General features: G+C 36.3%; 1 protein-coding gene across 5 annotated transcripts in view; it reads right to left on the bottom strand.

The window, feature by feature from the left end:
- Positions 1-14,182, bottom strand: part of GSTCD (glutathione S-transferase C-terminal domain containing) — a 149,973-nt gene that overhangs the window by 112,613 nt on the left and 23,178 nt on the right. For 4 of the 5 annotated variants that reach the window (XM_086406907.1, XM_086406908.1, XM_086406910.1 and 1 more), the window contains 2 exons: positions 11,038-11,289; positions 5,414-5,507 (listed from right to left, as the gene is read on the bottom strand). In XM_086406907.1, coding sequence (XP_086263033.1) covers positions 5,414-5,507; positions 11,038-11,289 — 346 coding nt within the window. The remainder of the gene's footprint in view (positions 1-5,413; positions 5,508-11,037; positions 11,290-14,182) is intronic. The other variant, XR_015165787.1, reaches the window with a different exon arrangement.

Below are 14,182 nucleotides of genomic sequence, written 5' to 3'. Positions count from 1 at the left end.
AGAATCTTATGGTACTGGATTGGGATTAGAAGTATCAGTATAAAATCATGATTTTCAATATATATAGCTTATAGACATTGATATATATATATATAGCAGTAGATGCTGATGTGTATGATTATGATGTGTGTGTACGTAGATGTGTAGACACATACATCTATTTCCTAATGGATCAATCTATATCTCTCTGCTGTGTGTGTGCTAAGTGGTTTCAGTAGTGTCTGACTCTGCAGCTTTATGGACTGCAGCCTGCCAGTCTCATGTGTCCATAGGATTCTCCAGGCAAGAATACTGGAGTAGGTTGCTGTGGCCTCCTCCAGGGGATCTTCCCGACTCAGGGATCGAGCCTGTGTCTGTTACGTCTAACCTGCATTGGCAGGTGGGTTCTTTACCACTAGCGCCACCTGGGAAGCCCACAGCTCCCTGCCAAGAGAACCTAGAAGCAACACTGCTAACAATGAGCGTACCTAGTGCCCAAATCTTAGTTTCTAAATACCATTCTCTACTAAAAGGAACCTGGGTTCCTTGGAGAAACAGTTGATTCTAGGGCTGGGGCAGGGAAATGACAAAATGAGCCTGTAATATTTCGTTATACCCAAAATTAAGGACATCGTCATAGAACAATTGGGGCATTTCCAAAGGATCAGGAGCTAGCCTGAAGGCAGCTACAACAACTTGAGCACTGAAACTTAACTTAAAAATTTTATGAGTAGAAAGGAAGAAAGAAAAAAAGGAAAGATAGAAGAAAGGAGAAAGAAGACTTCCTCACAGTGCAGTGACAACTAATAAATATAGAAATATGATGGAGTTGAAAAATCACTATTTTGCAACTATCACAGGCAAGAAGCATCAAATGAATATAAACTAGTAAGTGAAAGATTGAAAAGGAACAAGTTACTATGTAGTCTTATATCTCCCTACAAACTACCTAAGTCAGTATAGCAAAATAGTAATATGACATAGACCCCTGGCAGACCCCAGCTTAACCAAATGATTAAAGTTAACATAACTGGGCCCAAACAGATATAATATGCCTTCTGATAATGAAGCACGGAGAAGGACGCAACATCATTTCTGTAGCATTCCCACCAAAAATGCGTAAAGTGAATCTGATTATGAGGAAACATTAAACAAATCCAAATTGAGAGACAGTCTACCAAAAACTTGGCCAGAACCCTTCAAAAAAGTTCATGTTATGAAAGACAAAAAACATCTGAGGTCTGAGAAACTATTCGATATTAAAGGAAACTAAAGAGACATGACAACTAAATGTACTAGAATCTTCTGAACTCTATATTAGATAAAAGTATGTACTAAAGTAAATATCCTGTTTTGATCATTGTACTACAGCTATATAAGAAAATGATCTTGTTCTCAAAGGTAAGTACAGAGAAGTGAAGTCATGATGTCTGCAACGTACTCCCCAACAGTCCGTTTAAAAACACACACTAATAATAGTAACAACAACAATAAAAATAATAATGTAAATTAAATATCCAGTTCTCTTTTCTTAAAACTAAATAATCCCAACTATTTTAGCCTTTTAAATCTCAATGAGACAAAAAAGTTGCCTGGAAGTTTGAAAAAAAGAAAAGGATCTGCATGGTTACCACAACTCTGGGAACCTCTACAGGTCCAGGACTTTAGTTGGCTTAATTTTCATCAGGACCAGAAATTAAATAGTAAAGACAGGCCCCCAGACATATCTTTTGGATGTAACTCCATTCTAGGTGTCACAGCGCCTTTGTCATCTGGATTGACACAAGTTTTGTCCTGACTCAGAAGTCCCCAAACTCCCCAGTCAAAAACTTCCTCCTCTCCAGGAACGTCTGGGGCCAAGCAAAAAACTCACTCTCACGTGGATGGAAAGTGGTGTTGGAGGCAGAACACTCCTCTGCAGACCCCAAAGCTGTTCATTTTTCTCAGTAAATATTTACTGAACACCAAGGGGGAAAAAACGGAGAAGGGAATAGCAACCCACTCCATTATTCTTGCCTGGAGAATTCCCTGGACAGAGGAGCCTGGCAGGCTATAGTCCATGGAGTCGCAAAGAGTTGGACATGACTGAGTGTCTGACACACTCAGACAAGGGGGGATAAAAAAGGATCTACGGTTTCAATCCAGTTCAATTTTTTTAAAAAAAGTATTGAGGACCTATTCACAGAAGTCCTATATTTAAAGAGTTCACAGTTTATTGGAGAAGGAAAATATGTATGTAAACGTAGTATAAGAGAAGTATTCTGTAAGTATCAAAAATGAAGTATGAGAAATACTAAAGGAATATTGAAAGGAAGTGATTAATTCTGACTACTGTATTAGTACTTTTTAACAGTTATTACTTATAGTTTGGCACTGTACTTTTTTTATATTAGTTCACTGAATATACCAACAGTTTCATAAGGTAAGTAGTATTATTATCACTATTTACAGATAAGGCCATTGAGGTACAGAGAACTGTCTGTTGAGAATACAGAGAATTCAGACATTCTCAGAAAGGGATCGGGCCATAGGTTATCTAGCTAGCTATTAGGCCAGGTTTCAAACCCAGGCAATCTGACTCCATAACTGATGAAGAAGCTTTGTTAATTCTTAAAAGATGAATATAATTTCAAGAAATGGGAAATAGAGGAATATTTAAGGCTGCAAGAAAAATAAAGGTGAAGGCATGGAGAGAGAAAATACAGATCTTAGAAGGAAAATAGCAAGAAACTTAGGCACTGGTACATAAGATAGAGGGGGAGAAACGGGTGAGCAGAGTGAATGAGATTAGATAGGTTTATGAACTATGTTAGACTCTTTTATGAGAATTAATACAGTCTCTGATAGTAAAGAAGCTGATTCTCATGCACCATAATCTTGATGTAAATAGAGTTGATTTCTGACACATTAAAATGAACCAAGTACCAATAATATCTTAGTAGAATTTAATTTCTCCTAAAAGATAGTACCAGAGCACAAATCATGAGAACACATTCATAGTGACATCTGCACCACGATGTACAATAATTTTATTTCACAAAGATCCTATTAACTGTGCAATATTGAAATCACCAGAACTCAAAACAGAACCTTGAAAAATACCACAACTCTACCTTAGTTAAACAAGACTACAAACCTTTTACAGTAAATGAAATGTGAGTATACCATGAGATCCACTGTTCTAGCTCCATCTTTGTCATAATATTTATTAAAACAAAGTGATCCAATTAAAGGAATAAAATGAGTAATATATTCCATGAGCTCCATTAGATATGCACTTCTAACCAGTAAAACAACCAGACATGAATGCTTAATGTCAAATTTCTGAGTTGTTAGCAGATATAATTGAGTGTTCATATTAATAAGTGAAAATACCATTTTGCCTTCATAGTAAATTAATTATAGTTAAAGAAAAACATGCCACACTTAAAAGGCTGTTTTCATTTTAATATAAGTATTAATAAAAATTTGACTTTTATTTAGTAAACTATAGGTTTAACCCATTCAAAATCTATAACTGAAGAGTATAGAAAATTTAATTGCATGTATAATAAAAACATCTAAGCTTTGTAAAATGCCAAAAAAATCGAAATTAAAACATTAACAAATTCACTAGTGACTATTTTTCATATAGTTAATAAAAACAAAAAATGAATTTCATTTTTATAAAATATCTTTGCAGCAGCATTCTTAACTATCCAATATAATCTTCTTCCATTTTGGAAGAATTCTAAAATGTTTCCTTGATTAACAGAACAGAAGTGATTAGTGAGATACAGGAATGTCAGGATGTATCATAGAAGAGAAGAACATGAAAAAGGAAGGCAAATGATTTTAAAGAGTGCTTTAAAAATCAAAACTTATATTTAGATTGCTGCTGCTGCTAAGTCGTTTCAGTCGTGTCCGACTCTGTGTGACCCCATAGATGGCAGCCCACCAGGCTCCCTCATCCCTGGGATTCTCCAGGCAAGAAGGCTGGAGTGGGTTGCCATTTCCTTCTCCAATGCATGAAAGTGAAAAGTGAAAGTGAAGTCGCTCAGTCGTGTCCGACTCTGTGCAACCCCATAGACGGCAGCCCACCAGGCTCCTCCGTCCATGGGATTTTCCAGGCAAGAGTACTGGAGTGGGGTGCCATTGCCTTCTCTGATATTTAGATTAGTATAAAACTAAAGAACACATAAACAATTAAAGAAATAGAATGCTGAGCTATGAAAATGTTCCTCCTCTAAAAATGCCTAAAATGGCATTTAAACTTCAACTATTATCCTTTACCTGTTTAATTGGACTTCTGAGAGTAAGGAAAATCCATAGGACCTGATAAAGGGGGAAAGGGACTAAAAAGCAGTGTAATGATCTCACTGACACTACAGCTGCCTGGAGGGTATCTACTGATAATAGGGCTCTAGGCTTTAACAGCAAGAGAAAGAAGAGAGGCTAGTCCTTGATCCCTAGCATGGTGGAGAGCTGAAACTAGTATCACTACATGGAAGCAGAAACCTTGAAAAGCTATATTCATTGTGAAAAGATGTTTTTTTTAAAAGCTCTATTCAACAACAAAGAAAGGTGAAAAAGTTAATTTTCTGTGTAAGCCTCAGTTCTAGATAGAAAAGGCCGAAGGAATTGCAACCTGAAAAATAAGTTCCAGTGCATTAAGTGCAATAGTTTAAGATGTCTGGCATACACAAACATAAATTCTAACTATGGGAATTCATTTCTAACCAGGTCTCACAAGATTCCAAAATTTAGGGAACCCCAAAAATGAATTCAGCATCTAAAATTACAAAATTGACAGGGATGTGAGACACCAGGAGTGAAGTCAACAGAAACAATGAACAGAAGTATTAGACCTCAATGAATATCAGCTATTAGAAATAATATATGCAGTATACAAAATCACTATGTTTAAACAATTATAAAAAGAGAAAATTGAAACATGACCAAGGAAAATATATCATCAAAATAAACAAACCAAATGTAGTTTTTAGTGATAAAAAATATATTTAACTAAAAAATCTATCAAAATATTTTTTCAAATAATATTTTAAATAATTGGGGGAAATTATTATGAAGTGGTTATTAGATGATGAAGGAATTTTTGTTGATTTTTATTAAGCATGATAATGACATGGTGATTATTTAAGATGTCAATATTGTTTAGATGTGTATTATGGGTGACATATTATCTGGGATAGGTTTCAAAATACTTCAGCAAAGAAAAAACAAAGATCAGATTTGGCAAACGTGGGAAATACTAAACTAAAGCAATGTGTATATGTAAAATTTTTGTAATAAAAATAAAATGAAAACTCAGTGGATAGTATGATCAGAATGTTAGAGATAGCCAAAGAGAGAACTAGAGAACTGGAAGATGGGTCAGAGGAGGGTATCCAGAGTATGAATAAAATTTAAAGAGACAAAACAAAAAACAATTTACCTTCCTTTGGGCTCACTGCTGCAGGAAGTGTATCCCAATCAAGGGTCCAAGTAGGGCAAGGGTGGGGAGAAAACATCACTTCAATGCCTTTTTCCTGGAAAAGGAGATAGGCCCTTTCCAAATTAATGAATTAATATAATCCTGTTATATTCTAGAACACCAAATTCTATTTTCTACACTGGCAAGGTGAAATACAGATTCTAATAAACATCAAGCATTCCTCAAAATATTGTTACATAAGAGATATATGTTGAAATATATATACTCTTTCAAATATCTCTAGCTATTCCATGACTGCAGAATATCACAAGATATTTCAAAGAAGTAGGAACTTGTAATAATCATCAGAAAAATATTTCATACATAGCCACCCAGAGAGAAAAGTAAAATATCTGTGAAGAGATATAATTGAGTTCCATAGGCCATACTAATACATAGTTGAGTCTGATGCACTGCCTGGTGTAACACTGAATAAATGCTTGGTGAATGAATGAACAGGTGGTTTATTCTCTTTCTCTAATTGTTATCACAGTGTATTCTATTTTTTTGTTTGTTTGTTTGCTTGCTTGTTTATGATCTTAAATACAACCCTAATAGATTCTCTTCTTTAGATTCACACTATGGGATCTGAGACTATCACGAAAATTTGTATTTGACCTTGTTCCCTGCTTACTGTTAAAACTCTTTAAACACTTACCCTGACTTCTGCAAACAGAAGTCAGAAACAAGTAAAAGCAGAAGAAATAATGATCAAGATGTTTTTGAAAAGTATTCTTCCCCCCAAAACAAGAAATAAATGTTGAGTTTCTTAACAGTATGGTTACTTTCCTATTAAACTTCCTACTAAAATTATTACCTGAAGTGACATAGAAGTAATAAGCCACCTAGAAATATTAGGTGTCAAAGAGAAAAGTCACCTGAGAATAAAACTTTTATCAAAAACAATCCACATAATCAAAACTAACTCTGCATACATCCATCAAGGTCTGTCATGTATTATTCAAAAGTTGCTACAGCCTAGCAGCTATATTTAAAGGATCAGAAAGTCCCCACTTTAACATGCACCCCAAATATCATCATACTAGTCTCTTACGAGGACCTACAAAATCTCTAGAAAAGGATCCCTTTTGTTTAACCAACTAGTTCCCAACATTTAAAAAAATGATTGTCCCTCTTCCATATACAAAAAAATTCTCAGGTTCCTTCCTCATGTTGAATGTTGTATATTTATTTATTTGATCTACAGACAGTGGCATGGCTTACTCATGGATTTCCAGACCCTTTGTAATAACATTCGGTGTCCACAGCCCACAAGATAGATATCCATGATTCTGGAATTGGTTTTTTTTTTTAATCTCCAGGAATATCTTATTCAAAAGAAAAATCCCTGAAAATCAATCATTAACCCCTTTGTAGTCAGTTAGTTTAGGAGATTACTTTCCATCATGAAGACTAGCTGAATTCCAGTCCAAAAGGAAATGGTAAAAAAGATTCTTTTGTTGGGGTATGTATATAGCTACAGGTATAGAGGCCAGAGTACTCATCTGCCTCCAGAAAGATAAACACATCTCTTTGACATCATCACCTCTTTCCTAAAACTCCCTTAGTCCAATCTAGCCACACTGAACTTCTTGATATTCCTCATTTTACCGTACTCATTCTTAACTGAGGGTCTTTTATAAAATACAACTATTTTGAAATATAATTTCTATGCCATAAAATCTGTTCCTTTAAAGAGTAAAATACAATGGTTTTTAAAATATTCACGGTTGTGTAACCATCACCACTATCTACCTTGAGAACATTTTCATCATCTCAAAAAAAGACATCCCATATCCATTAGCAGATATTCTCTGTTCTCTGCCCATAGCTCCCTGGCCTGGGCAACTACTGATCCATTTTCTGTCTCTGTAAATTTGTTCAGGGTCTTCTACTAGCTGGACTATATGCCTAGAACATATCCTCCAAATCTTCAAATGTTCATTCTGGTCATCTGATCAATGTCTTCACCTCATCAGTTAAGACTTCTTGACCACCTTATCTAAAATACGATCATGACCTCCATCATCCCCACTCCCCTCATCCCACATTATTTTTATAACACTTATCATTAGCTAATGTGTTACATATTTACTTGTGGTTTTTATTTACCTATCCCCACCAGAATGTAACCTCTATGAGGGCAGTCCAATTTGTTCTTCATATATTCAACATTCAGAACAATGTCTGGTGTTTAGTAAATACATGTACATTTTTTGACTGACTGGATGAATAAATAAATTTAAAACCTCTCAAGAATACGGGAGATTTTGGAGGCAAGACTGTGCCAGAGAAAATAGAAGGAAAAAAGGGTGAGATGTGAGCATTACCAAGAAAATTTTTTGTATTTTACACATCTGCTGCTGCTGCTGCTGCTGCTAAGTCACTTTAGTCATGTCCAACTCTTTGCTACCCCATGGACTGCAGCCTACCAGGCTCCCCCGTCCATGGGATTTTCCAGGCAAGAGTACTGGAGTGGGGTGCCATTGCCTTCTCCGATTTTATACATCCACTTAGGACCAATTTCATGTGTCGTCATGCAATCGGCAAAAACACACACACACACACACACACACACACACACACTCTGACTATACAGAAATGAAAAACTACAGTATAAATAAATACATTCACAGAATATGTTAATTTGATATAATATTGTCTTTCAAATATATGACAATGAGAAACTTAGCAAAAACAATGCCCTATTAAAAAGGAAAATGTTACTTAGGTGAACTTTAAAAAAGCTGGGAAAGTGATAAAAAGAAAAAACGTATCCAATACACACAATCAAGGTAGAATTAAAAGAAAATTGAAATTTTAGTTTATTTTTAGATTTGAAAACTTTGTTCTTTTAAAATTGCTGATGTGATGTCCCAGTCAACTTTCATACAATCATAAAGATTTAAAAGTAAAAATGACTCATATACAAATGTATCAGATCAGATCAAACCATTCAATATCATAGTAATCCAAGTCTATGCCCCAACCAGTAACGCTGAAGAAGCTGAAGTTGAACGGTTCTATGAAGACTACAAGACCTTTTAGAACTAACACCCAAAAAAGATGTCGTATTCATTATAGGAGACTGGAATGCAAAAGTAGGAAGTCAAGAAACACCTGGAGTAACAAGCAAATTTGGCCTTGGAATACGGAATGAAGCAGGGCAAAGACTAATAGAGTTTTGCCAAGAAAATGCACTGCTTATAACAAACACCCTCTTCCAACAACACAAGAGAAGACTCTATACATGGACATCACCAGATGGTCAACACTGAAATCAGATTGATTATATTCTCTGCAGCCAAAGATGGAGAAGCTCTATACAGTCAGCAAAAACAAGACCAGGAGCTGACTGTGGCTCAGACCATGAACTCCTTATTGCCAAATTCAGACTTAAATTGAAGAAAGTAGGGAAAACCACTAGACCATTCAGGTATGACCTAAATCAAATTCCTTATGATTATACAGTGGAAGTGAGAAATAGATTTAAGGGCCTAGATCTGATAGACAGAGTGCCTGATGAACTATGGAATGAGGTTCGTGACATTGTACAGGAGACAGGGATCAAGACCATCCCCATGGAAAAGAAATGCAAAAAAGCAAAATGGCTGTCTGGGGAGGCCTTACAAATAGCTGTGAAAAGAAAAGAAGCGATAAGCAAAGGAGAAAAGGAAAGATATAAACATCTGAATGCAGAGTTCCAAAGAATACAAATGTATACCTCACTCTATAAAAGGAGAAATTGAGACCATTTGGTTAAATGCCTTACTGAAGGTATAATACTAATGTTAGCTTGACTACAAAGCTGGGTAGAACCCAAGTCACCTGGTCTCTAATATAGCCTTCCCAGGGACTATTGCCAAGTCAGTGACTAAGTCTCAGGCACAGAGACTGAAAGTGCAGGCCACTTTTGAGAAACATGGAACTCTGTGACAGAGGATTGAAGCTCGAGGATTCCTCACTACCTTGACCAAACCTTCACAGAATTGCACGGAAGTCTGACTTTCCTGACGCCACCTTCCTTCCTTTCCTGTTTTCATGCACAGTGGTCAAACCTGCACCACCTTTGAAGGCTCATGCACCCTCCTCTGGTGCCCTCCCCCTCCTGCAGCACATCTAACCCTATCTTGGAATTTGCTTCTTGAAGGACATGAACTAACTCATCCCCTGTAATTTAAAATTTCAGGATTCCTTTATATTTTTAATATTATTACAAAGGGCTAATTTTTATGATTGTTTAACTTTTCTCTGAATATATTTATCTCTTTTATATAAATATTTTAAAATGTAACAAAGGCAAATGTCTTTCCTAATATCATTTTGTTGCTGGAAAAGCACAGGCAGAAAAATCTGAATTACCAATCTTTTTTCAAGACTCTGTAAAAGTACGAATTCAAATAAAAGCACGGATTATTGGTTTGCTAAAATTTTAGAAATTAGTATTTTAATACAAAGATTACTCTCCTGACAATTAGTTTTACAAACAAAAACAATCAGGAGGTAAACGAAAGATTGCTGAACAATATAACCATCTGATCAAGACACATCAAACTACTATATCTTCTAAAATCAACTCCTGTTTCATTGTTTCATCACTAGGCTAACAAAACTTAGCTGAAGAGATGAGGAGCTGGTGTTACTACTAACATCTTCTTGTGCTTTTCTAAATCAAAGAACTTTTTTAACACTAGAACTCAGATACTTCCTAACCCAAGTAAGAAAAATATACTAATTTTTTTGCCAATACAACTCAGATGACTAGCTCAAATTAATTCATGAATTCCCTATTCAAATAAATCTTCAAGTAGTCTCAGTTAAAAGCAAGCCATTTTTGTAAATATTTTAAAGTATTTATTTATGTGGCTGCACCGGGTCTTAATTGTAGCATGTGGTATCTAGTTCTCTGACCAGGGGTTGAACCTGGGCCCTCTGCATTAGTAACGCAGTCTTAGCCACTGGACAACCAGAGAAGTTCCTTTGCAAATTGTTTTGAACGATAGTGAAAAGAAAGCCTATTGGTGAAAATGTATACACTTAGTACCATTAGAAACAAATTATGCTACAAACAGAGAAAAATAAATGATATGCATTCTTATTCTATATAAGGTAATAAAATCAAGGAATAAATTAAAAACAGAATTCAAAAATCTTAAATTTAGACAAAACTTTGGCAAATAAACTGAGATAATCATTCTCATATCTTTAATTCAAATCATCACCTCAAAATTAAAAAAAACAAGACTAGTTCCTTGCAACAGAAAAACATCAGGTTAAAACAGTAAACTTGACCATATGAGATATGACTTTGGTGTATCAAATGTAAAACAAAATGTTTTGAGAAAAATACTCTTAAAAATATATATTCTGACTTACCTCCAAAGACACATAATAGTAAACATCTTCAATTTACTGTATTTCACTTAAATGAAAAGACTAGTGGAAAGTGTGATTGGTTAAGAGTGATGTAAATAAAATTTATAACAAAAATGTCAATAGATAATTACAAGTTGGGGTAGTATACTAAGCAACTTTTATCACATGGAATCTTTCAAACAAAATTTTAATAAAAACAACTGAATTACCATTAATTTAGTCATAGTGGGTCTTGGTCCTCCAATAAACGAAGGATCATTTTGCTCCTCTGCACTTGGGGCCTCATCCAAGTTTGGAGGCTGTTGACTTGAGGTGGTCTGTAATGCTGGTAAACTGATAAATTGGATCCCACACTGAGAAGCTGCTGTTTGCACTCTTGGCACTTCCTGAATCCTCTGGTACCAGGCAGCCAGCAGTGGAAATTCTACCAGCTTTCCAGAAAGTTTCCTGCAGATAATTACCTAGGCAGAAAAAGAACAAAACATATTATTATACATAATTTTTGTTTGTTATAAGAGCTGATTGAAGTAACCTTACATACCATAAAATTCACACATTTTAAGTGTACAGTTCACAGAATGAGTTTCAGTAAATTTAAGCAGTTGTGCAACTATGATAACTTCCTACTGGAATGCTCAATGTCACAGAGGAAAGTTCCCTTGTGACTGCTGGCAATCAGTCTCTGCTCCCCAGTCAGTTGCAGGCAATCACTGATCTGCTTCTCATGTGTATAATTCTGCCTTTTCTAGAACTGCATGAAAATGGGATCACAAAATGTGGTTTGTTTCATTTAGCAGTATGATTCTGAGATTCATCCATGTAGTTGCATTTATCAGCAGTTTGTTGTTTTTTATGATGATGCAGCATTTAAAGAAAGACTTTTCAAATTAAAAACATTGGAAACCATTACCCCTGATGTAAATTAACGTTTATTTTGCCTTGGTCAGATGCTTTCTCCCTAGCACCACCACCAAACTTCAATTTCTTTAAAAATTAGAATGTTCTTCTTCTTTGTAAGACACTGAATGCTGTTTCCATAGAAAGTTATAATGTTACAAACAGATTATGACTTATAATTATGAACAGAAAAAGTGAAAAGGACAAATCACAGAAAATCTCTACAGATATATCCAGTTATCAGTTCAGTTCAGTCAATCAGTTGTGTCCGACTCTTTGAGACCCCATGAACTGCAGCACGCCAGGCCTCCCTGTCCATCACCAACTCCCGGAGGTCACCCAGACGCACGTCCACTGAGTCAGTGATGCCATCCAGCCATCTCATCCTCTGTCGTACCCTTCTCCTCCTGCCCCCGATCCCTCCCAGCATCACAGTCTTTTCCAATGAGTCAACTCTTCACATGAGGCCAAAGTACAGGAGTTTCAGCTTTAGCATCAGTCCTTCCAAAGAACACCCAGGACTGATCTCCTTTAGAATGGACTGGTTGGATCTCCTTGCAGTCCAAGGGACTCTCAAGAGTCTTCTCCAACACCACAGTACAAAAGCATCAATTCTTCGGCGCTCAGCTTTCTTCACAGTCCAACTCTCACATCTATACATGACCACTGGAAAAACCATAGCCTTGACTAGATGGACCTTTGTTGGCACAGTAATGCCTCTGCTTCTCAATATGCTATCTAGGTTGGTCATAACTTTCCTTCCAAGGAGTAAGCATCTTTTAATTTCCTGGCTGCAATCACCATCTGCAGTGATTTTGCAGCCCCCCAAAAAATAAAGTCTGACACTGTTTCCACTGTTTCCCCATCTATTTCCCATGAAGTGATGGGACTGGATGCCATGATCTTTATTTCCTGAATGTTGAGCTTTAAGCCAACTTTTTCACTCTCCTCTTTCACCTTCATCAAGAGGCTTTTTAGTTCCTCTTCACTTTCTGCCATAAGGGTGGTGTCATCTGCATATCTGAGGTTATTGATATTTCTCCCGGCAATCTTGATTCCAGCTTGTGCTTCTTCCAGCACAGCGTTTCTCATGATATACTCTGCATAGAAGTTAAATAAGCAGGTTGACAATATACAGCCTTGGCATACTCCTTTTCCTATTTGGAACCAGTCTGTTGTTCCACATCCAGTTCTAACTGTTGCTTCCTGACATGCATATAGGTTTCTCAAGAGGCAGGTCAGGGGGTCTGGTATTCCCATCTCTTTCAGAATTTTCCACAGTTTGTTGTGATCCACACAGTCAAAGGCTTTGGCATAGTCAATAAAGCAAAAGTTGATGTTTTTCTGGAACTCTTGCTTTTTCGATGATCCAGCGTATGTTGGGAATTCGATCTCTGGTTCCTTTCCTTTTCTAAAACCAGCTTAAACATCTGGAAGTTCATGGTTCATGTATTGCTGAAGCCTGGCTTGGAGAATTTTGAGCATTACTTTACTACCGTGTGAGATGAGTGCAATTGGGCGGTAGTTTGAGCATTCTTTGGCATTGCCTTTCTTTGGGATTGGAATGAAAACTGACCTTTTCCAGTCCTGTGGCCACTGCTGAGTTTTCCAAATTTGCTGGCATATTGAGTGCAGCACTTTCACAGAATCACCTTTCAGGATTTGAAATAGCTTAACTAGAATTCCTTCACCTCCACTAGCTTTGTTCATAGTGATGCTTTCTAAGGCCCACTTGACTTCACATTCCAGGATGTCTGGCTCTAGGTGAGTGATCACACCACTGTGATTATCTTGGTTGTGAAGCTCTTTTTTGTACAGTTCTTCTGTGTATTCTTGCCACCTCTTCTTCAAACTGCTGCTTATGGCCCATTAAGAGATTTTGCTAACAAGTATGAAAGGGGAAATTAACAATAACACAATAATAGTGGGAGACTTTAATACCCCACTCACATCTATGGATAGATCAACTAAACAGAAAATTAACAAGAAAACACACACTTTAAACGATACAATAGACCAGTTAGACCTAATTGATATCTATAGGACATTTCACCCGAAAACAATGAATTTCACCTTTTTCTCAAGCGCACACGGAACCTTCTCCAGGATAGATCACATCCTGGGCCATAAATCTAGCCTTGGTCAATTCAAAAAAACTGAAATCATTCCAAGCATCTTTTCTGACCACAGTGCAATAAGATTAGATCTCAATTACAGGAGCAAAACTATTAAAAATTCCAGCATATGGAGGCTGAACAACACACTGCTGAATAACCAACAAATCACAGAAGAAATCAAAAAAGAAATCAAAATATGCATAGAAATGAATGAAAATGAAAACACAACAACCCCAAACCTGTGGGATACTGTAAAAGCAGTCCTAAGGGGAAAGTTCATAGCAATACAGGCATACCTCAAGACACAAGAAAAAGACAAATAAATAACCTAACTCTACAC

Source organism: Bos grunniens, chromosome 6 (assembly GCF_055505025.1).
Source record: "Bos grunniens cultivar Pamir isolate PY7600 chromosome 6, Bosgru_T2T1.0, whole genome shotgun sequence".
NCBI lineage: Eukaryota > Metazoa > Chordata > Mammalia > Artiodactyla > Bovidae > Bos > Bos grunniens.
Note: the sequence above shows the minus strand (reverse complement) of the source record. Positions and strands in the feature narration are given on the sequence as shown.